This window comes from Microcebus murinus, chromosome 12 (assembly GCF_040939455.1).
Source record: "Microcebus murinus isolate Inina chromosome 12, M.murinus_Inina_mat1.0, whole genome shotgun sequence".
NCBI lineage: Eukaryota > Metazoa > Chordata > Mammalia > Primates > Cheirogaleidae > Microcebus > Microcebus murinus.
This window is the reverse complement of record NC_134115.1, coordinates 59,625,005-59,649,554: the sequence shown is the minus strand read 5'-3', so window position 1 is coordinate 59,649,554 and position 24,550 is coordinate 59,625,005. Positions and strand designations below refer to the sequence as shown.

The window sequence follows — 24,550 nt, the reverse complement described above, 5'->3', positions numbered from 1 at the left end:
GATCGTCAGACTAGAAGGTTACAAAAGAAAACAGAACAGGAAATAGTATCACTTAAAGTAAGGCTAAGCAATGTTATGTGTAGTGGATCCCAAAGTCATTAGGGGAATACAAATTAAAACCAAAATGAAATACTACTAATGCACAAGTGTTTCATTATGTGTACTTGCTTCTTCCTGTGGTTAATGGTCAAAAATTTTTGAGAATCACTGTTCTAGACCATGCCATCTCCCATAGGATAGAAAATTAATCTTATTTCATGTTTTACAAAAGTAGATAAATCAGACTTCAGAAAATTAAAAATTTTTGTTCAAAATATACCATCAAGAAAGTAAAAAAAGCCCATAGAATGGTAAAATTTGCATATCATATATTTAATATTATCATATCATCATATATATTATCATACAGTTGATAATGGACTTATATCTAGAATACATAAAGAACTCTGACAATTCAACAGTAAAAGGACAACCCAAATAGAAATATGCAAAGGATCTGGATACTTCTTCAAAAAGGATATACAAATGGCCAATAAGCACATAAAAATATGCTCAACATCACTGTTGGGAAAAGCAAATCAAAACCACAATAAGACACCAATTCACACACATCAGGATGGCTAAAATTAAAAAGAAAGACAATAACAAGTGTTGGGTAGAATGTGGAAAAATTAGAACCCTCATACATCACTAGGTGCAACCATAAAATTGTGCAGTGACATCAAAAAACAGTTTGATAGTTCCTCAAAATGTTAAATAACCCAGCAATTCTACTCCTAGGTATATATACAAGAGAATTGAAAACATACGTCTAAATAAAAACTTGTACACAATGTTCACAGCAGCATTATTCACAATAGCCAAGTGGAAACAACCCAAATGTCTATCAACTTATAGATAAATGTGATATATGCATACAATGGAATATTATTCAGCTATAAAATGGAATGAAGTACTAGTATATGCTACATGATAAATCTTGAAAACATTATGCTGAATGAAAGCAGCCAAACCCCAAAGGCTACATATTGTATGATTCTATTTATATGAAATGTCTAGAATAGTCAATTCATAGAGATAAAAAGTAGATAAGTGGTTGCCAAGGGCTGGAAGTGGGGAGGGTGACCACTAATGGGTATGAGGTTTCTTTTGGAGATGCTAAAAATGTTCTAAAATTAGATCATGGTGATGGTTACACAACTACGAATATATTTTTAAAAACCAATGAATTCTACACATTTTAAAGGGGTAAAACTTTTATGAATTATATCTCAATAAAGCTGTTATAAAATATTAAAAAACCCTTCAACAGCTCTCCTTTGCCAAAAAAACAGTTTGGTGGAGCATTCAAGATCCTTCATGACTTACCTCCATCTAAACTTTAAACCCTCATCTCCTGCTATTTTGCCCTTCCATCACCTTCTGCTTCTACTTCAAACACATAATGCAATTTTGTAATTCCATGCCTTTGCACATACTGTTCCTGTTGTCAAGAATGTTATACTCTCTTTTCTTTTTCAGTTGAACTCCTATATATCCTTCCAGGACAAATGTTGTTTCTTCCAAGAAATCATTCCTAACTGCATAAAAAGTTGATCATCCCTTCTACGCTATAAACACTGGTTTGTGTTATGCATGTGCCTCTTCCAATAGACTCTGAACTCCTGTTCAGACAGTACCAACTTCAGTCCCAGGACCTAAGGCTTGTAAGCACTTAGTAAATGCTTATTGAATAAATGAATGACAAAACACTCCCCTCACTACTGACCAGACATAGTGCTATTTTTTCTCCAACTAGTTTAATTGGTAAAATCCATACAAATGTAACTTGAGATCTGGCCTTTAGAGACCAATAAAATGAAATAAAAATATAAATTTTGGGCCAACATTGAGACTTAGGGAAATTACCATAAAGTAACATTTCATGGGGTTCATGGTTCGGATACTTATCATTGTTGACCGAACATACTTACTGAAGTCAATATTCTTTTATTCAACATATTAAATGTATTGTTTAACTCTGGTAACCACAGCTGTGACTTAGTTAACGATCTCAATAAATCCTACTTAAATCAGAGACAGGAAAAAATTATGCAAATGAATTCTTATCTGTTTTTCTGCCCAAGGCATATTTGATAACATATAAAACATACTCCAAATAGTCTCTACTTAATAGGAAGCCATTTGAGGTTTTATTTGGATCAAAATCAAATACAAAGAAGAGAAGCTTGCTATATGCACAAATGGTTTTATTTCAGAGAGAAATTATACATTAAAGAGAAATAGTTAAGAGCTTATACTCACATATGGAAGTGAATCTAGGAAAGTCAACAATTATTAATATACAAAGCCACATGATTTAAAAAGATAGTAACATATAATGACAGATGGGCCTGCCTTAGATTCATCCACAAAATAATATCTTTTGTTTAAAAACAAAAGATACTGGTTTTAAAATAGCTCTTTTGAAACGAGTTTGTAGTTCCAATGGACTTTAAAATCAAACTGATCACGCCAGTCACCACGTAGGCTGTATCACACCCACACTCATCCAGTGGGCTAGAAACCATCCATCAGTTATACCTTGCAGCTAGATAGGATGTCTTCCACTAATCTCTTGTAAACCCAGGCATCGCCCTTAAGCCGCTGCCTCCTGATACCCACCACATCAGGTTTTTGAAGCTGGCACACTTCTAGTTCAAACTGCATTGTCACTTTGCCAAAATCTGACTGTGTTTGACACTTCAGCGTATAACTGTGAAAAACCAGATAAGAAGCCAGTTAGTAGGAGAACCATTTTCTGTATAATACAAGAGTTTTCTAAGCTTCTAGGAGGCCAGTGGAGAAAATGAACCATTATTTCATATTAAGCAATGTATTACTGTTTACAGTTTCCAAATGACCTAGCTATGCTTTAGTAATGGAGTATGACTAGTGTTTTCCCAGAAGCTAAACTAGGATCCTAAGAAAAAATAAGCATGAAAAGGCTTTACCAGAATTCTCCCATGCTCTAAAGAAAAGCCTTTCATTCATAGCTGTACATGCCATTCATGCTCAAGAAATTTGGCATTCTTTATGCAACCCTTTCAACAGTGTAATTCGTGAACATTAGGCAATTTCCACAATGTTCACAATAAAGGAAAGCACAGGGAAAATGAGGAGTATTTTGTGTGTGTGCACCTCATCAGAAACTTCTGTCTTTCATACAAATAAAGTTGAAGCCACTCACCTGTCAGAAGGCACCCACGTTTTTGAGGTTTTTCTAATAGTAATAAGAGGTTATGATCATCACAACACTTTATGACAGAAAGAAAAGCAAAAGAAAGCCCAAGGAGATGGTACATTCCCATAGCTGAAATGCATGGAATTTATAGCTAGAACTGTCAACATTAGCTACTTTGATAATGGAAAGCCCAGTCTAAGTGAAGCCTTAAACTCACCGTAAGAAATAGGCATGATCCTGAAAAGTTGCAAACATTTAATTTGTATAAATAACATTTTTTGGATTAGTTTACATTATATTAATATTTTAGATTTGTATTTGTCTTACTGATCTAACATAAACAATAGGATCAATTTTAAATTTTAGTTCCTAAATATTTAAGGGCACATGATTAGGCACTATTCCAGACATAACTGAATGGAAATGCTTACGACTATGGACATCTTGTGAAACCAGAAGATGTCTAGCTATTCAGACCATGAGATCATAACCAAAGAGTCTTTCAGGGCAATTCATTCAACAATGGGAAAGAGTTAAAGTGAAATAACTTCCTAACATACTGAAAACCCTGTAAAATAGTCAGTCATAAGGAGGATTTTACATAAATCCCTGGTTTGTTTGAAATGTCTCACAAATTTAGATCATAATTTATAAATATTATCATAAAGCTAAAAAATCAAAGGAATTAGAAGATCTAAAAGGAAAATGAAAGAAGTTCAAATTTTCCTATTTTGAAATGAAAAGTCTAGCTTTGAAAGTGGGACAATATGTGTGCTTTAAAAACTTTTATAGCTTGTACAAAATAAAAGAGAATAAATTATAAACAATGCATTACATTAAAAGCTTTTTAGAATGAGGTGGGAGATATATATTTTTTTAAAAGGACAGGGGGTGGGAGGTGGGGATCAATCCACATTTTTTCAAAGCCCAAAAGATATTAAGTAATAAATGCAACAGCCTGTAAGTGTGCTTCTTACCCCTTTTGTATGAAGTCAACTTGCTTCTGTGGAAGAATAGACATTATTTCATTCAAGAGTTGGTCTGGATTCACTAATCTGGTTGTAGTCACATTATAGTGAAGCTTAAAAAAAGAAAAAAAGAGGTGAGAAGTAAATCTCTATTATCAACACAAAGACCATCCTACCAGACCTAGAGTTTCAAAACTCCTCAATAAAGTACCTTTATAAATGGAACTATTTCCAGCCAACTCTTGGTAAATTAATGGCACTGGGAAACCTTGGGAAAATGAATTACTACCATTGTTTTTATACTTCCAAATTCTGCTCCTATCTTTAAAAAAAAAAAAAAATTACATAACATCAATCTATCTGAGCTTTACCTATTTCTCCCTTCCCACACTATGATAGAGATGGTCTTGAAATGTAAACTGTGGGAAGATGAAACAAATACCTACAAAGTTTGGTTTGTATATAGTTGGATATGTGTCCTTCATTCTTTCTGGATTATTTAATATTGCAAAATTCCAGGAGCTGATTCTTTGACAATTCTATGAGGAAATGAATATAATAGGTACTCCTTTTAAAAAGTATTTTTTCTTACTGACCAAGGGCACAATTCTCAGAGATAATCTCTTTTTCTTTTTTTCGAGACAAGATCTCGCCCTGTTGCCCAGGCTAAAGTGCAGTGGTGTCATCATTAGCTTACTGCAACCTCAAACTCTAGGACTCTAGCAATCCTCCTGCCTCAGCCTCCCAAGTATCTGGGATTACAGGCATGTACTCCCTCCCCCCACTAATTTTTTAAGTTTTTTGTAGATGGGGGTCTCACTATGTTGCTCAGGCTGGATCAGAGATGATTTCATTCCTAATTGGTATCCATCTATTCATTCATCCAATAATTATCTACTAAATGTTTACTATATACCAGGCACTGTTTTAGTAGGTCCTAGAGACATAAAAACCTCACCTTCCTAGTAGTACCTTCACTGTCAAACAAAATCACAATTTCTATGTCTTTCAGATTTGAGTTCTTTTCATAAATAATAAAATGCTGAGGTAGGAAAGGAACCAACTGCATTACTTTTCAAAATAAGAACCTGGCCTGAAAAAGAGATATAAATTTCTTAAGGTAGGATTTCTGATAGTATGATGCAAGGTATACAAGATGACTCTAAGTGGTACACAGATAAATACTTTTTGCTATTTATGTATTTATTCCAATCTGATTTAGAAAAATATGATTAGTAAAAACTAGTAATATATAGTTTCCTTTTATATAAATCTGAGTTTTTAAAAAGTGGTTTTACAGGTGTTATATATAATGCCAAGGCATGTTAATTGCATATTTATTTTATTTTTTATTATTTTAGAGACAAGCTCTTGCTCTGTTACCCAGGCTGGAGTGCCATGGCACCATCATAGCTCACTGCAGCCTCAACCTCCTGGGCTTAAGTGATCCTCCCACCTTAGCCTCCCAAGCAGCTGAAAACTATAGGTGTGAACCATTGTGCCCAACTTGTACATTTTTAGTATGTACAGTTTATTATATGTCAGTTATATTTCTATAAATCTTTTTTCAAGAGATGGGGGTCTCACTATGTAGTCTAGTCTGGCCTCAATCTTGCAGGGTCATACAATCCTGTCTTGGCCTCCTGAATAGCTGGGATTATAGGAACATGCCACCATGCCCAGCTTATAAATCTGTTTTTTAAAAGAGAATCAATATAAATAACAGTGCACATGATATGTTGATATGGCAAACATTGTGAATGTGAGTATAAATGGTGGGACCCTGGCTCCCAATCTAAGGCTTTTTCATTAAACTAAATTGGCTCTGTCAAGGTAATAATAAATTGAACACTTTCAAATCACAATTTAAATTATTGCTTTCATAAAATAAAGAATTCATACTCTTATTTAAATTTCAGATTTTTATAGATTGCTTCCTAAAAGAGGGCTTAACTATATATGATGTGCTATCTTAAGAAACTAACGTATTCTTCTGCCAACTTTTCTGGTTATAGTTTTTTTTTTTTTTTTTTAAACATCCTAGTGAGATGGAAGGTTATAGTTTTTTAATACTCCATGATAAGTCAGTGGAAAATATGAAGCTAATTTCCTAAGGCAAGTCCTTCAGTGCGGCAAAACTTAAAGCATTAAAGTTAGATTCAAAGTTAGATTAAGTTTCAGATCTAAAGTTTGTGCTAATTAGGACTACAGTTCTGCTACATGGAGGTTAAGATGCTCAACATTGATGATAATAATGACCTCTGATGATGGAACATCACCTTATATTAATAAAGCATTTCATATGCAATGTAGCATCCCATGTGTGGAGTCTTATGAGGTTGCCAGGGTAGGCATTATCTCTAGATATTACAAAGAAATTGAGCAAATCAAGGATAGAATGACTTATCAAAGCTACACAGTATGAAGCAGGAGCTAGAACCCAGGACCAATCTTGTGGTTGTTCTCCTACATTCTAGAAGTACTGGGTGAGTACCTAGAAAGCTAACAAACACCACAGCAGTTTCTATTGAAAAATGCATTTGGGTTCCAAAAAAATTTACATTAGGTGAACATTTTTAGAACATTATCCATTAGTTTTTGATAACTGCTTGGTTTCTCAATAATGTACATGGTTGAACAAGTTTCCTTAATTTTATTTATTTAATTTTTTTTTTAAGACAGAGTCTCACTCTGTTGCCCAGGCTAGAGTGCTGTGGCATCAGCCTAGCTCACAGCAACCTCAAACTCCTGGGCTCAAGCAATCCTCCTGCCTCAGCCTCCCAAGTAGCTGGGATTACAGGCATGCGCCACCATGCCCGACTAATTTTTTTTTCTATGTATTTTAGTTGGCCAATTAATTTTCTTTCTATTTTTAGTAGAGACAGGGTCTCGCTCTTGCTCTGGGTGGTTTCAGACTCCTAACTTTGAGCAATCCGCCTCCCTCGGCCTCCCACAGTGCTAGGATTACAGGTGTGAGCCACTGCGTTTGGCCTATTTATTTAATGTTTTTTAGTGGAATGGTACTATGGTTTTCTTACTAGCAGAGTTTGAAGTAGTTCATAACTGTTTCCAACTAGAAAAACTCCAGAATAAAAGGATAAAGGATATGCCTAACAAATAGCCACATGTAATGTAAACTTAGTGCAGTAGCTAAGTTCAACAAGGTCGAGAATACTAATGGATAAGTCCTATCTTCTTCCATTTTAAGACAGAATATAAATAGGATCTCAGAACATTCTCATTCTCTGCTTAAACACCCTTCTGTCTAACCATTCAGCATTTTCCTTCTCTCGAACCACCCAGATTTGTTCAATAGTCTCCTTGCAAAAACTAACCACAGGTCCAGTCCCCAAGTCATGGGAACACTACCATCTTCTCTCCTCCCTCTTCTGGAGCCACACCACTTGGAATATGTTTTCATCATAGCACTGAGCCCAGTGTGTTAGAGCAACATCGCAGCCTGTGTTCACTGCCACTCTATCAGTTCCTCAAGGACATGGGCTATGTCTTACTCACACCTTTACCTCTTATTTCCTATACCTCCACCAAACAAAAGTGTCATTCACTAGATGCCTGGATGAATGCTCAGAGAGAATTCAAGAGAGTAAAAAATATTTTATATCTCTTAATGGCTTGTTTTCCTTTCTTTTCTCTACCAAATATATTGTTCCACACCACTGATACATTAATCCTTTTAAAGTATAACAAGTCTAGCAAATAAGATCCAAACCTCTCAGCCAGGCCTTGAGGACATCCCAGCCTACCTTGCTAGCCCACACGTGCTACTTTCCTCATACACCCTGCTCAAAGTTCAATAATCTTCCCATGCATTCAAGTATTTCCTGAGGGCCTACAAAAGAAGCTATGTGTTAGGTACTCTTCTATGTGTCAGAGATACAACTGAGCTTGAGTCACCATCCTGAAGTCATCTCTCAGTTTCCCCGATATTCCCCATGCTTCCTCACCTCATTCTGTGATTAATCCCTCCACCTGCTCCTGAATATCTGAATTATAGTTGTTTGGTCCATCTAATTAACTTCTGCATTCTCAAAGCCCTCTGCACAGTAACATGCATATGTTAATTGCTCAAAAAATATATATTAAGTAAACGAAGAAATAAGCAAATAAAAAATACTAATCAATTCATTCAGTACTTTTCTTTTTAAAACAAACAAAAAAGCAATGCAGCTAGCAGTCAGCTTCTGATATTCATATTAAAGAATTCCCGTCTACTTACCTTTAGCCTTCGTGGCCCATCTTTGGCGGAGCCCTTCCTTTTGCTCCTGGTAAGCACAGTGATAACCTTATCCAGTCCCCTTTCAAGGCTCCCAAACACTTTGGCTCCTTTTCTTTTTGGAGTATCCTCCATGTGTGCTTGGTTGAGATCTAGTTCCACTGAGCGGCACCTTTAAAAAACGTACAAGTAAAGTTGGGTCTCTTGCCTGTTGGGGCCTTCAAGGGTGGGCTTTTGTCCCTCTACACACATTAGGGTGCCTCATTCAGGTACGCCAGGGCCAGGTCACCTCAATCCTCCTCAAGGAGTGCCAAAGCTACTTGGAGCCATCACCCTTCTCCCAGCCAACTGCCACTCAGCAAAACTATTAATATTTCCCCTCCCTTTCTATAACGTGTCAAATAAACACACTTGAAAAGTTGAAAGAACAGTACAATGAACACCCATATATCCTCCTAGATTCAACAATTGTTAATATTGTGACACATTAGCTTTCTCTATGTATACATTAAATATATTACTTATTTGCAAAGCTATGTGAAAGTAACCCATCTAAAGATATGATGACCTTTACTGTGAAACATGTTCAGTATACATCTCCAATGAATAAGGACATTTTCTTACATAATTACAATGCCATATCATGTCAAGAAAAATAATAATTCCATAGTATCATCTAATAATCAGTTTACATTCTACTTCTCCCAACTATCACCAAAATGGATCACACTTTTAAAAAACAGCTATAAAAGACAATGAAGAGTCATCTGTGCTGCAAAACTTTTCAAAGAGGAATGCGTTTTCTTTGAAATACCAGTTAGTATCTTTATATTTGGGGGAACTATTATCTGTTGATACATATCTATACTCTACTGAGAGAAGCATAGGGAAAGATAGGCCTCAGCAAGGGAAGTACATGGCTGGAGCGAGGGCCACTGTCTTTCTATTCTGCTGTACTTTAAGTTAAGGTTCCAGTCCTACTTCTGATCAGTTTCACCATTCTACTCCACAAGGAAGGCAGTGGCAACAGGTCCAGTAAAAGCCACAGACCATTCTCATATAGACAGATATTCCTACAGTCTCCAACAGAATCTATGTGATGATTCACCTTAATCAGATTTAACACATATGAAAAATGAAATCTGGTTACATATACTAATGATCAAAGAGTCTACAAAACGGAACACTTACCGCCTCTCAGGGCTAATGACACCTGCCATTAACTTGTCTGTTCCTGTTGAATTTACTGGCGTTTTAATTGGGGTTTCTTTCAGGCACTGGTTTCTAGCTATAAGAAATACAATGAACATAAACCTTATGTAGCTGATGTACTATAGCTCCAGAATTCCTATCAATAATGCAAATAAATCATCTTATTCATTGACTCAGAAATATTGTAATCACTTGGCCAGTGACGTCAAAGGCTCTGACTCTTATTCAACTTCTTTTAGGCAAAGAGAACAATTTCAGGTGAAAGTTTGACATAAATTATTAAATAAATGTGAGCTTTGATTATTTTTTATATTCCGTGTTCCAGAATTTTGTGTTTTATTCTACATAGGGTATTTGCATCCCAGATAGTTTGTGACAAATTTGCATTAACAAATCTGGTTACCACTGATTAGTTAACGTTTTGTTGATGATCTAACTTTTATGCCCTTTACAGGTAAAAATATTCACATTAGAATAACAAAGATAAGACATCAAGTTTTTAAAAGGAGATTAGGGGTTTGGTTTTATTTACAACTATTCTTTCTAGTTTATTTATTCTTTCTAGTTTTTTTTTTGTTTTTTTTTTTTTTTTTGAGATAAGGTCTCAGTCTATCACCCTGGCTAGAGAACAGTGGCATTATCATAGCTCACTGCAACCTCAAGCTCCTGAGCCCAAGTGATCTTCCTGACTCAGCCTCCCTAGTAGCTGAGACTACAGGCACATGCCACCACGCCCGGCTAATTTTTTTCTATTTTTAGTAGAGACGGGGTCTCACTCTTGTGGAGGCTGGTCTCAAACTCCTAAGCTCAAACAATCCTCCCACCTCAGCCTCCCAGAGTGCTAGGATTACATGCCTGAGCCACTCTGCCTGGCCTATTCTCTCTAGTTCTATAAGAACAAGAAAACAAGAGTAATCAGAAATATCTGTGAAAACAATTTTCATCTTTGTATACTGACAGTATCTACCACCACACATAGTTGCCCTTCGACAAACTGTCACTGCCTAAACTGTATAGGAGTCACAAAAATGAAATTAGTGTTTATGTCAAAAATAACTCACAGTGAAAGTAAAATGCAAAGTGCTAATGGAATCTATCAATTGAGGCTTCAGCCATTTGCTCCCTTAGGTGGTTCTTATGTTTAAAGAAAAATGGCCAATAATAGCTTTTGACCAATACAATCTTTCTCACAGAGAAAGATATATAAAGTGTGATACTTCCAGATTATAAAATAAATAAAATTTCAAACTACCTATACTGTAAAACCTTCAGAGTTACGTAAAAAGTAAAAAATATCAATAATGGAAGGGACTATAGCAACAAAAAGTTTTTTTAAAAAAAAAGCCCTTAATGAGCTTTGAGTAATGCCCTTTATGAGTAAGCTTAAGGTTTATCTTCTCTCCCTGCCCAATCCCATGATTTACAAAGGATATGTAGTTACATCAGGAGAAATAACAAAAGAGAAAGAGACCCACTTGTTGGGAGAAAAATGAAATAGCAGCTCCTATTGAGGTTCCTACTATGTTCAAATATTATCACACTGAACCCTCACAACAATCTCAGGCAGCTAGATACACAAACATACATTGTCACACCAAACTGGCCTCACATTTTTTGGGAAAGTATTCAGTTGATGAAATGGAGAATGTCATTGATATCATTTGGATATCAATGTCCCCTCTAAATCTCACATTGAAATTTGATCTCCAATGTTGGAGGTGGGGCCCACTGTGAGGTGTTTGGGTCATGGGGTTGGATTCCTCATGAGTGTCTTGGTGCCATCCTTGAGGGAATGAGTGAACTCTTACTCTACTAGTTCACATGAGAGCTGGTTATTTAAAAGAGCATGGCACCCCTCTTTTTTCTCCCTTGCTTCCTTCCTCTTGCCATGTGATACCAGTTCCTCTTCCCCTTCCACCAAGAGTAGAAGCTTCCTGAAGTTCTTACCAGAAGCAGATGCCAGTCATGCTTCTTAAACAGCCTACAGAACTGTGAGCCAAATAAACCTCTTTTCCTTACAAATTGTCCAACCTCATGTATTTCTTTATAGCAACACAAAACAGACTGAGGCAATCATTAACATAATAATGGGACTTCTAGCAAATATTCTAACAAATCTTCCATAATATCTTTATGGATAAGAAGTTGATCTTTTGAACTGGCTATCAGCCCTGTTAGCACAATGGCAGGATGGGGCTTAGCAGCAGTTCACATGGTAATGCTTCAGAGCTAGGTTCATTAGGATCTTAATGTAATATAATAGAGAAGGTCACAATTGCTGGAAAAAAGGCTAATAAAGTTTAAGTATTTTAAAATGTCACATAGACTATATCACGGTAAATAAAATTCCTTCGGACTTTCTCTTATGCCTTCTTTCAACAAATATGGCCCCTACTCTGTATTAGGCACCAAACACCTACTACGTGCCAGGCAACAAATATGGCCCCTACTATGTACTATGCCATGCTACAATAAACATTATCCTAGTGGGACCCAATCCCAGAAAGCTGGGTTCGGGTCTAGGCACTATATTTTAAGAGGCACACTGACAAAATAGGATATGTTCAGATAAGGCCCACAACCAAAAATATTGAGGTGTCATAAAGAAAACAGTATCCATAAGGGCATCACAGATTTACCCTGCTGCTGGGCATGTGCAGTAAATACAACAGCGCAGAATAGGACCAGATCCCAGAACTGGAGATTCAGATGTGCTAGAAGGGCTCAGCAGAGACTTCAGCTTGAGTCATTAAAAATGGGAATAAATGGGCAAGAAAGGTCTAAGCCTGAATATATGACCTTGGACAAATCAATTCCCTCCTCTGACTCTCAGGTTCTTAGCTGTGAAAAAAGGAGTTGGATTAGATGAGCCCTAGCTTGCTTTTCAGCTGTGATACTCTAAGATGCTATGATTCAATTTTATAAATGTGAAAGAGAGAAAAACTTAGTATCATTTCCGAAAAATTAGAGGTTGACTAACATGCTTTCATTTCAACTAATGCAAATACATGATAAAAAAAATCAGCTTGACTTCTAGAAATTTCTGAGAGCAATGCTAATGATTTCTGACCTGCTATGTGTTTATCTAATATAGTAAGAAGAATGAAATTTGAAGTTTTTTACCACTGCTTAATATACTTAGCAATTACCTTTTGAGGGTGTAATATAACGATTTGGGGTGGTAAGTATTTCTCTCTTATGCTGGTTCTTATTAGCTGGAGTCTTTGGTTCAGGAATTACAAAGTATTCTTCATTCTTTACGGCAGACTTAGGAGTATATATGTTTTCTTTGTTCTTTAATTTATTTGCAGATGCTTTGCATAATACTGGAGTTAATGATTTGGATTCCAGCCTATTTGATTCTGTCCAATGCCTGGTAAACTGGAAAAAAAGAAAAGTTACTGGATAAAGCACACTGAAGAAGAAAAGTCAATTTCTTTTACAACATGCCTTAATAATTCGCAAATTACCTTGCACTATTTTTATAGTGATAGAATACTTGATAGAATATTTGATAGAATACTATCAAAAAGACATTTATTGGCAATACCAAGAGATTTGAAAATGTATATTCAGTTCTCTTTAGGATATGTAGATCACTTTAGCCTGTTTTATTGACAGGTAATTTTCAACATGTTCCTCAGGCCGAGTGTTTAAACATACCCAGATCCCAGGCCTCAAATAAATCCCTAAGAAATGCTTCCCATACCTAGATTGCCATGGTTTGCCTATAATATGTACCAAATAAAAAAATATAGTCTGTGATTAGAGCAGAAAAAACATGTTAAAATATTCTAACAGAAATGTTGAATAAAAAGAAATTTTAATCCTTTCAAATTTATGGTTGAGCTTGCAAAAGAGTAAGGAAAATCCTCAGAGGCCAAACTAAAAACATGAGCATGAATCCAAAGATGTAACCAAGGTGGAAACTTTCTGCTGCCCTAAGGGCATCTACCTGCTATCTCTGATAACCTGAAGCAAGAGTTTTAACAGTCACAGAAGCCTTAGGCCTATACAAGGTAGTAAGCTTGATCCAAAGCTCCCATGTCAAGCCAGGAGGGGCTATAATTAAAATGAAAGAGTGAATTAAATATAAATCTGCCCTTCAAAGGGAATCAGCCAGAAAATGTGTCTGTCTTGGCCTTGAATCTGAGGGAGGAAAAAAAATCTCAATCTCTTTTTTTTTTTTTTTTTTGAGACAGAGTCTGTCTCACTTTGTTGCCCAGGCTAGAGTGAGTGCCGTGGCGTCAGCCTGGCTTACAGCAACCTCAATCTCTGGGGCTCAGCGATCCTACTGCCTCAGCCTCCCGAGTAGCTGGGACTACAGGCATGCGCCACCATGCCCGGCTAATTTTTTGTATATATATTTTTAGTTGGTCAATTAATTTATTTCTATTTTTGGTAGAGACGGGGTCTCGCTCAGGCTGGTTTCGAACTCCTGACCTTGAGCAATCCACCCGCCTCGGCCTCCCAAAGTGCTAGGATTACAGGCATGAGCCACCACGCCCGGCTCAATCTCTTTTAATAACTTACAAGTAACCAAAGCATAGTCTTCACATAGGTATAAGGTCCAAATTAATACTACCTGCATGGTCCCAGAAACCTCAAGCCTAAATTTAATTTAAAGTCATCCTAAATTGGGTGTGCCCCAAGAAACTGGTAGAAGTAAACATGGTTCCTAGCTGAAAAATAAGCTTAAATTCAATCCAACCCAAGCCCTCAACCCTTAACCCAGGCCTCAAAGAATTCCCACAGAGTTCAAAGAAAAATGAACCTATAACAAAAATCGCAAAAGATGCAAGCACTATGAGCAAAAGTCAGCACACAAAAATAAAACCAGTATAGTCAGTCCATAAAGATGTCAGATATTAAAACTACCAAATATAGAACATAAATGTTCACATGTTTAAAATAACAGAAGAAATTAAAAACATGAGAAAAGAACAAGAGACGATCAAAAATGTTCAAGTAGATTTGAAAAAGAATAAAAACCTCTAGAAATAAAAAATATAATGATAAAAGTGAAAAACTCAATACACATATCAAATAACAGATTAGATAGAAATAAATAGAGAATTTCTGAATAGGAAAATAAATTTGAAAATATTGTCCAAAATGTAGCCCAGGTATAGACAGATGATTTAAGATAAGTGGAAAATGAAGTGAGATAGTCTAATGTAAGTCTATTCTAAGTTCTAGAGATAGATAATACGGACAATGATAAAGAAACAATTATTCAAGGAATTCTCTAAAATTGATTAAAGATACAAATCCTCATATATAGAAAGCACAATGAATCACAAAGAGGATAAATAAAGAGAAATCCACATCTATAATTCCCAGGTTATACAACTCTAAAGGACACTATCTACACAGACACCACATGGATGATATGTGTTTCCTGGAGTTGTACCATGTAGCAGCCCTAATGGAGAAACTCCACAATGCCAAAATGAAAGAGAAGATTCTAAAAGGAGCCAGAGAGAAAAGACAGACTAACTAGAAAGAAACTAGTTTGACACTGATTTCTCAACAGCAACAACAGAAGCAAGAAGAGAGTGGAGTAATAAATATCTTGACTAGCTGCCTATGAATTCATAAATATTTCAAAATAAAAAGCTAAAAAAATAAGAGCACTAAAACACTGGACACATCACCAGCATGTAATCTAGGAATGGTAATCAAAGATTAAGTGTGCTAGGCTGCTTTCCCCAACCCTGGGGCCATGGACCAGTACCGGTCTATGGCCTGTCAGGAACTGGGCCACATAGCAGGAGGTGAGTGGCAGGCCTCGAGTAAGCAAAGCTGCATCTGTATTCATAGTCACTCCCCACTGCTTGTATCACTGAGCTCTGCCTCCTGTCAGATCAGTCACTGTCTCCTATTACTCCCAGATAGGACTGCCTAGTTGCAGAAAAACTAGCTCAGGGCTCCCACTGAGTCTGTATTATGGTAAGTTGTATAATTGTTTCATTATATATTACAATGTAATAATAATAGAAATAAAGCACAATAAATGTAATACACTTGAATCATACTGAAACAATCCCTCCACTCCCCAGTCCATGGAAAAATTGTCTTCCATGAAAATGGTCCCTGGTGCCAAAAAGGCTGGAGACCGCTGCAGTAGACTAACCAAAAAGCTTAAAGGAAAGCCAAAAAATAAGATGTCCATAGTGACTTCAGAAAGTTCTGAAATATACCTGGGAATCTAGAAGGCCATGTATTAATACATGTATAGGACTGCACTCATTCCCAAGACTGTGCATTTACTCAGGAAAGATCTGAGAAGACTCTAAGCTCTCATTTCCACCTGACCTTGAGGTTCAGTGCAAACAGGAAGCAAAAGCTAAGGCAGAGTTGTCAAGTGCCTGGCTGAGAGTTGAAGACACCCTAGATGTATATAGAGCCACTTTAAAAGACTGAAAAACTTACTGATTCCTGGCATTTAAGAAAATCTCTCCAAGCATTAGCTGATCACTATGCTAACTGAGCAGAGACTTCTACAGCCAAACACAACAAAGTAAACAGACTTTACAGAATTAGTTCAGAAAAGTCACTAAACAAACAAAGAGCAACACCACCAAATCCTAAGGAGGAAGGGCAATCTGATTACCAGAGTTGCCACATTATTTTAGTTGAAATCTTCAGTTTTCAACAACAAAAAAATCATAAGACACAGACATGCAAAGAAACAAGAAACTATGGCCCATGTACATGGGAAAAAAAGCAGTCAACAGAAAGTGTTCCTGAAGAAGCTCAGACATTGGACTTACCAGGCAAAGGCTTTTAAATCAATTTTTAAATATGTTGGGGCCGGGCGCGGTGGCTCAAGCCTGTAATCCTAGCACTCTGGGAGGCCGAGACGGGCGGATTGCTCAAGGCCAGGAGTTCGAAACCAGCCTGAACAAGAGCGAGACCCTGTCTCTACTATAAATAGAAAGAAATTAATTGGCCAACTAATATATATAGAAAAAATTAGCCGGGCATAGTGGAGCATGCCTGTAGCCGGGCATGGTGGCAGCTACTCGGGAGGCTGAGGCAGGAGGATCGCTTGAGCCCAAGAGTTTGAGGTTGCTGTGAGCGAGGCTGACGCCACGGCACTTTAGCCTGGCAACAGAGACTCTGTCTCAAAAAAAAAAAAACAAAAAAAAACAAATAAATATGTTCAAGGTAAAAGGAAACCATTTTCTAAAGAACGAAAGGAAAGTGTAAGAATAATGTCACAACAGAGAGTATCAATAAAGAGATAAAATTATTAAAAAGAACCAGACAGAAATTCTGGAGTTGAAAAGTACAATAAAAATAACAAAAAATTTACTAAAAGTTCAATATCATTTTCAGTAGGCAGAACAAAGAATGGGAAACTCGGGAAAAAGTTCATTTAAATTATCTAGTCTGAAGAACAGAAAGAAAAAAGGAACAAAGAAAAATGAGCAGTCTCAGAGAACTGCAGGGCACCATCAAGTGCGCCATTATATACATAAGCCCCAGAAGACAGAAGACATTGAATGGGGCAAAAAAAAAAGATTTGTAAAAATAATGGCCTAAAACTTCCCAAATTTGATAATAAACATTCATCTACACATTTAAGTAGCTCAACAAACTTCAAGTGGGATGAAAAGATCAAAAGGAAAGAAAAACAGATTAATTTCTGTTCAGAGTTGGGGAGTATGGGTGGACCACAAAGGGGCATGAGAAAATGTTAAGAGCAATGGAACTGCTCTATATCTTAATGTTGGTGGTGGTTACACAACAGTATGCATTTGTCAAAACACAGAGAACTGCATACTAAAAAGGGTGAATTTAATTATTTAACTACATGTAAATTATACCTGATGTAAAAAAAAATGGAAAAGGAAAAAAAAGGAGCAGTAATCCAAAATGGAATCAGTTTTCTTCAACTTGGAAATAACTGACTTCCCTTTCATTCATATTTCAATAATATCTCATTAATGTTTTCAATGGTGTGGGGATTCATTAAATTTGCAAGCACACAGTTGGTTTCATGTTAGTCTAGTTGTTTTTATAATTGAGACAATATATTCTGCTTTAAATAGTAATAAAAATTACCAACCTGTGATGTTTGGGGAGTAGCCACACCTGTTGATAAATTACCTTCACACCATTCATAGTCTATTAATCCAGCCACATTCCTTTCATCACTTGTGGTCACATCTTCCAGACTCAGATTCTTTGACTATTTGATGAAAAAACAATAGCACTGTGATTCAATTTTTAGAATACAGTCATGTGTCACTTAATGACAAGCATACATCCTGAGAAATGTGTTGTTAGGAGATTTTGTCACTGTGCAAACATCAGAGCATACTTAACACAAACCTAGATGGTATAGCCTACTACACGTTAGGCTATATGGGATAGCCTACTGGTCCTAGGATACGTACCTGTATAGCATGTTACTGTACTGAATACTGTAGGCAATTATAACACAATGTAAGTATTTGTGTATCTAAACATAGAAAAGGTACACTAAAAATATAGTAGTATAATCTTATGGGACCACCATTGTATGCAGTCCAACATTAATCAAAATGTCATTCATTATGTGGCATACAACTTTAGTATATTCCAGACACAGGGCAAGACCCTGAAAGCAGAAACAAATAGGAGACAGTATATTTAAGAAGCTCACTATACAGTAAATGAAATAGGAAGTCAGAAAATTTTGGCCAAATTATGATAGGAAATTTTCTGACTCTCAAATAATATATCTTGGAACATTCTTGTGTTATATGGCATGCTACCTAGTTTATCATTATCACATAATCACTATAATACAAGACAAATCCTTTGCAAATTTACAAATAAATTAATAAAAATTTACAAATTTACAAATAAAAAAGATCTGACAAAGCAGAAGATGGTGGGGAAATGACTTTGAAATACAGGTTTCTCAGTTGTAAGAAATACAGAGTAGTTTCTACCAGAAATAATTAGCCTTATCAAAAATCTCCCAGGGGTAGGATATTTGGGACAGATGTATGTTAACACTATCACAAATAATTTAGTTTCTCTCAGTCTTCCTCCTCTATAAACTAAGGGTATACTAGATATATCCTAAATCCAAGACTGTGGGGGTATATTTGGATTTTTTATTTCTCCCTCCTTCCTTTTCTCTGAACATCTTGTTAACCTGGCAAGGTAATTTTACTTGAATTTCTTATACCCCACACCTTCTTTTCCAGTCCCATTGCCACTATTCTAGTTCAAGGACAAATATTCTCATACCTGGATCATTCAAACAGACAATATGGTCTCTGCCACTAATCTTTCCACCCTCTCAACCAAGGATGACAGAATTCTCCAGGAATAACAATTACCATCAATTACAACTGGCTTCCAGGCTAAGACAAATCTAAAAACTAACTCTAGACATGGTGGGGAAAGTACAGTGTTGTACAACTGAGGGCTGTCACTGGTACTACGGTAGGGAGTAACAGCAAACACATCACCCCTAACTGAATGATCCTTATACACCACTGGATGAATTTTTCAAAATCATAGTTATGTCTCTCCATCTTGCTCAAAAATCCCCATTTTCTATTGCACAATGTCTAAAACTCTGGCATGGCATTTCCAGGTTCTTTAAAATCTAGCTCTTGCCTACCTTTCCAGCTCACTTTCTCTCTATCATCCTTCCTCTACTTGAACTCTTCTTTTTAACCAAGCAAGTCTAGCCACTGTCAACAGAATAGATCAAGCACAATTAGGTGCCCGAGCATTTGCTAATTCCATTTATCTTGCCTTGAATAGTGTGCTCCTTCTTTTCCACTTTTCTAAACTTGACTATCTCTTCAGTTTGGATCTCCCATGGTGATGACTCCCATCCTCTAAAGCCCCCAGAGTATACCTTTGGACACCCCTCTGGCCCCATCATCCACTTTGATGTAGTGTTATTATATATATGTCATGCCTCAACTTGACCGTTAGTAAGTACCCTACTTTATACTTATTTGTTTCCCAAGAGACTAGCATGGGGCCTGAAAATGCTAATGTTGTTGATGATGTGGTCTTTTGTGATTCTTGGATCAGACTGAATTATTGTTTCACTAAAAGTGCCATTTACTGATTGGTAGTTCATGATTACTTCCTTTTTTATAAATAACAACTCAGAGAAAAAGGGTGATTCTATCAAGGGGGAGAACAGTATAAAAAGACTATGTTTATGTGGCTTGCCTTAAGTATCAATAATTTGCATAATGATTGGCAAAGAACCCAAATTTTATTTCTACTTCCTTTCTCGTCATTAAAATGCCTCTCGATGTATAATAAAAATTGATCAATATGACTGCCCAAATAATTAAATTATTAGGTAAATGCTTGTTTTGTAGTAGATGAAAGATAAGAGTAAATATCTTCTCAGATATTTTATACTTGGCTACTTTACAAATCATATAAGCAGCTCAATTGAGACCAGGCCAATTCAGATATAAGAAAATCCAATGGCTCAGACCTCTTAAGTGGGGTGTTACAAATTTTAAATTTTACTAAAATGATTATCTTAAGTATAGATGTATGTAATACCTTTCTGAAATTACCTCGGTCAGAAGCAGAGTTCATGGTTTTGCATCCTCTCGGACCCAAATGTGTTACTTGAGTCTGAAAGTTTAAAGGGCTTGGCAATGTGAGCATAATGGGTGATGAGCTGCTCCATGGAGCTCAGGTACAAATGATCTGCCTGGGCATGGGGTATTCACCAGCTTAATAAAACTTTCCAAGAATAGACTAGAAAACCATCCCAGGAATAAGATTATTTTCCTTCAGAAACTTCCTAACACAATAGCCACTTGCACGGACACTTTAGTCTTTTGTTTGGTCAAAAGTCCAATTAAGAAGGGAAAAAGGAAGGCAGGGACATAAGACCCCACTATACCTGTGGCACATGATTGACAAACACCAAAAAGAGATCTAAATGAGGGGTTAAAGGAATTTGGGGGCAGAGGGAAGATTCAACAAGATGGTGAAAGAGATGGCATTTTGACTTTTTTTTTTTTTTTACAGTTTTGAGACCTATAGAAAAAAAAATAACCTCATCCACAGTCATTTGGGTTATCTTGGATTCCATAGAGAGGACCAATTTCTCTCTGGAGATAACAAAAGTACAGTTCCCTAGTGCTAAAATTATTTAAATTGCAACCTGAATTAATCTGAGGGAGGATTACATTACAAAATTCCATACCCAGCTGGCAAAAGTATTTGAATAGCTAAATTTTAAGCCGTGGGAGATACAAAGAATCACACAAAAAACAGAAAGCAATGAAAGCATTTAGGAATGACATAGTGCTTCTAAATATTCAACACTTTCCCACCATTCTAAAAGTCCATGACAAAACTGAAACAAAGACAACAAAATAGAGAGAAATAATTTGGTTATAACTCACTCTCTTATAAGGAATTGAGGTGCGTGAGTTATAGCTACTGCTCAAAACAAAAACAAAACAAAACAAAAACACAGGAAGAAACACAAAGGCTAATAAACATGAAACTGCCCAATCTCCATAAAGGAATGCAAATTTAAAAAAAAAACCCTATACTCTTAATATAAATATCAAAATGTTTCATGTCATATAAAGTTTAATATATCCTATATTCACAGATCTTATTCCCAATAATTTTTAAGTTGTTCTCTACAATTCAATAATACTGTGTCCTTTAAAAGCACTTGAATGTACATAAATTATATAAATAAGCACAACTAAAAAAAGACTGAAAAGACATAGTAAATATTAACTATTATATATTATCTAAAGGTAGTTAAGTTTATAAGTAAATTCTATTTTCCTTTCAGTTCATCTGTGGCTTAAAATTTTTCTGTAACAATCAGGAATTGCTTTTATGAAAAGAAAAAGGGAACAGTAGAGGATGAGGTTTATAAAATGCTATCTTAACACCCAAAATTTTAGAGTTCAAGTTCAGAACTTCCCATTTTTCTCAACAAAAATGTTTAAATCATATAATGTCTTTCCTCTAGCTCCTTGACACCAGAAAGTTTGCTTTCCCAGTGGTGTATCCACTCATGAACAGGGCAGACACATGGCAAGATCAGCAGGTGTTCACACAAAAGGCTCTAACATTTACCTTGATGTCTGTGAATGGGGAAGCACTGGCCTGTCCACAGGAAAAGGAAGGAAGCCTTAAACGAACTGGTTTTCCCCGAGCCTTCTTGGTTAGAAGCAGAAGATAGGTAGCTGTGAGGTGATCATATTGCCACTAGAGAAAAAGGAGATCAAATTGTTTAGAAAATTAAAGTTGTTTGTTGAAATAATGTTTTATTTAAAATCATTTTTTTTCCTAACTGTAACAGACATTCAGAATTTAAAAAACCAATAGCTTTACAAGGCATGCAATGAAAAGTAACAATCCCCTGTACAACATTTCCACACATAGACATTATCAACTCCCCAGAAAGAACCACTTTTAAACACTTTTAGCTTTTTCTTCTGCTATTATTTAATAATTCTGTTTTTCTAAATTAAGTGCTTATATAGCTTTAAATTTTTTCCAGCTTCAGATAATATCTATAAATTTCCTAGTATGAAAAATGAGAATTTAGGTCTTCTTCAACTTCCTCCCTTCCCCACAAATCTCCTCCCTGGATCCTCTATCCTACTATAATTTTGATAAACTTTTGATAATTTTATCAAATATAAACTTTTGATAATTTTATCAAAAGTTTTAGCTAAATCAATATTTATATAATTGATTACATAAATACATATTCACAACTAAATAGGGCTAATGTTCAAAATATTTAATTGGTACACCAACCAATCAGAATAGAGGCCAAGAGGTCAGTAAGATCCTGAGAGACCCCTGCCTTGCCAATTCTTAACCTTTTAATTGCAAGATGAGGGGTGAGGGTGGTGCCTAGAGTTCAAGGGAGATAACAGGGCAACAGGGAGGTAGTGATTATTTATCAATCATCATATAAATACACTAATATTTTAATAACAATATGGCCATACTGGCTGAATATCAGTCCTGAAGCTAAACCACAAAGGGTGCTATTCTTGCATTTCTTTTTTTTTTTATAACTTTGTTTTTCCTGACGTTAAAAATAAAAGAATCAATTATTCTCCTTACTAATTCAACCCCACACTCTCCAATATTCTTTACCTCCTCTTTCAACATATTCACACATATCACTAACCTGCTTTCCTCCTTCTCTTGGAGACATTCTACCTGATGTTTGCATTCCATGCTCTACTCCAGACTGGCTACTTTCTCAGCCTGCTACTCAATTGTCAGTCTAGGAATTCCTGTCACCTCTATCCTACAATGTATCTCCAGTTTCCTAGATCGCAAATATTCCTCTTTCTTGGTTTATTCTCTTGTTTTGGTGAAACACATCCTCCAGTAACTTCCTGAGGATCTATGCATGGGAGGTAAATTTTTTGTGATCCTGCATGGCTAATAAATGATTGCATTCTTTCCTCACACTTCATTCTGGGGTTTGGCTTAGTATAGAAGTCTAGGTTGATAATTTTTAGTTTTTACAGAATTATGGTCTTCTTGATTCTAGTATAGCTACTGAAAAACCTAGTCTTTCTGATTCCCAAGCCTTTTTGTATGACCTTTGTTTTTTTATCTCTGAATACTTTCTGAATCTTCTCTTCTTCCCCAATTTTCTGAAATTCTACTAGAATAGGCCCTGGTGTGAATCTATTTTCATCCATTGTGCCAAGCCCTGATTAAGCCTCTTCATTCTTAGAAACCCATATCCTTCTGTTCCGGAATATTTCTTCCATATTATATCCTTGATGCTTTCTTCCCCTTTTTCTTCTCTGTTTTGTCTTCTTGTCATTTCTATTATTTGTATGTTAGACCATTCTTACCCCTTCTCTTCTATTTTTGCATCTCTTTGTCTTTAGAGTCTACTTATAAAAGATTTCACATTAACTTCATTTTCAAACATTTCTACTAAGCTTTTAATTTCTGTGCTAATGTTTTAGATTTTCAAGAGTTATCTCTTGGAATGTTCCTTTTTAGTCATCTTACTCTTATTTCAAGAATGAAATAGCTTCTCTTATCTCTGAGAATATTAATTAATGGTTTTTAGCCATTTTCTTCCATTCCCTGCATTATCCATTTTTTTCTCAGTATCTTTATTTTTCCTTCCTTCCTCCCTCCACCGTACCCTACTCCATTTGTTTTGATCTCTAACTTTCATGTTAGAAGTTATCCTCAAATTTCTGGCAATCTTTGGTTGTCTGTTTCTATTTCAAAGTGAAGAATTATATTACACAGTTGATTAGACAGTCTGTATGTAGGATGGAGCTGCTCATTACCTTGTGGGGCTTTCTCATCAATCCACCATGCTCAACTGAAAATTTCTAAATAATGTACTCATAAGACTATGAGACTCTCTGCCCTGCCAAAGTGTTAAATTTTAATAATACTTAATAATCTTTAATGCTATGTGTCCCCCTCACAAAGTACATGACTTAAAAAAAGTCAGCTACCAACTTGGTCTTTATTGATACATTTTATCAGTTAATATTTTAGATGACCACAATCATATGATTTTAAATTTGCATAACAGCAAGTATAAAATACTGTGATAATTATGGAATGTTGCCTTTAGTCCAGACAGGATGGGGGAAAGAAAGGAAAGAAAACGCTTCACAGAGAAGGTACTGGGAACTGGATGAAAATTATGTAATCACTCTCCACTTTTCAAAAACTACATTAAAGTTTTTTTTTTTCCCACCCCACATCTATAGTCTTATGTCAACAATGGCTAAGAAGAAACAAGTTCCCACATTCTTATCAATAATGGCACTGTAAACAAATCGTGGATAGTGCTGAGTTTTCTAAGTATGCCTAGGAGTTTTACCACCCTCCTTTTTCCTAGGCAAAAACCATCCTTTTGATAACTTTTTGCCATAG

At 35.9% G+C, this 24,550-nt stretch overlaps 1 protein-coding gene across 1 annotated transcript in view; it reads right to left on the bottom strand.

Annotated features, from left to right (window-relative positions):
• Positions 1-414: 414 nt before the first annotated feature.
• MELK (maternal embryonic leucine zipper kinase) overlaps positions 415-24,550 on the bottom strand; it is a 73,672-nt gene continuing 49,536 nt past the window's right edge. The window contains exons 12-18 of the mRNA XM_012769935.2: positions 21,740-21,871; positions 17,715-17,837; positions 12,787-13,018; positions 9,617-9,713; positions 8,429-8,597; positions 4,201-4,304; positions 415-2,755 (exon numbers count right to left, since the gene is read on the bottom strand). Of these exons, the coding sequence (XP_012625389.1) occupies positions 2,578-2,755; positions 4,201-4,304; positions 8,429-8,597; positions 9,617-9,713; positions 12,787-13,018; positions 17,715-17,837; positions 21,740-21,871 (1,035 nt within the window). The 3' untranslated portion in view covers positions 415-2,577. The remainder of the gene's footprint in view (positions 2,756-4,200; positions 4,305-8,428; positions 8,598-9,616; positions 9,714-12,786; positions 13,019-17,714; positions 17,838-21,739; positions 21,872-24,550) is intronic.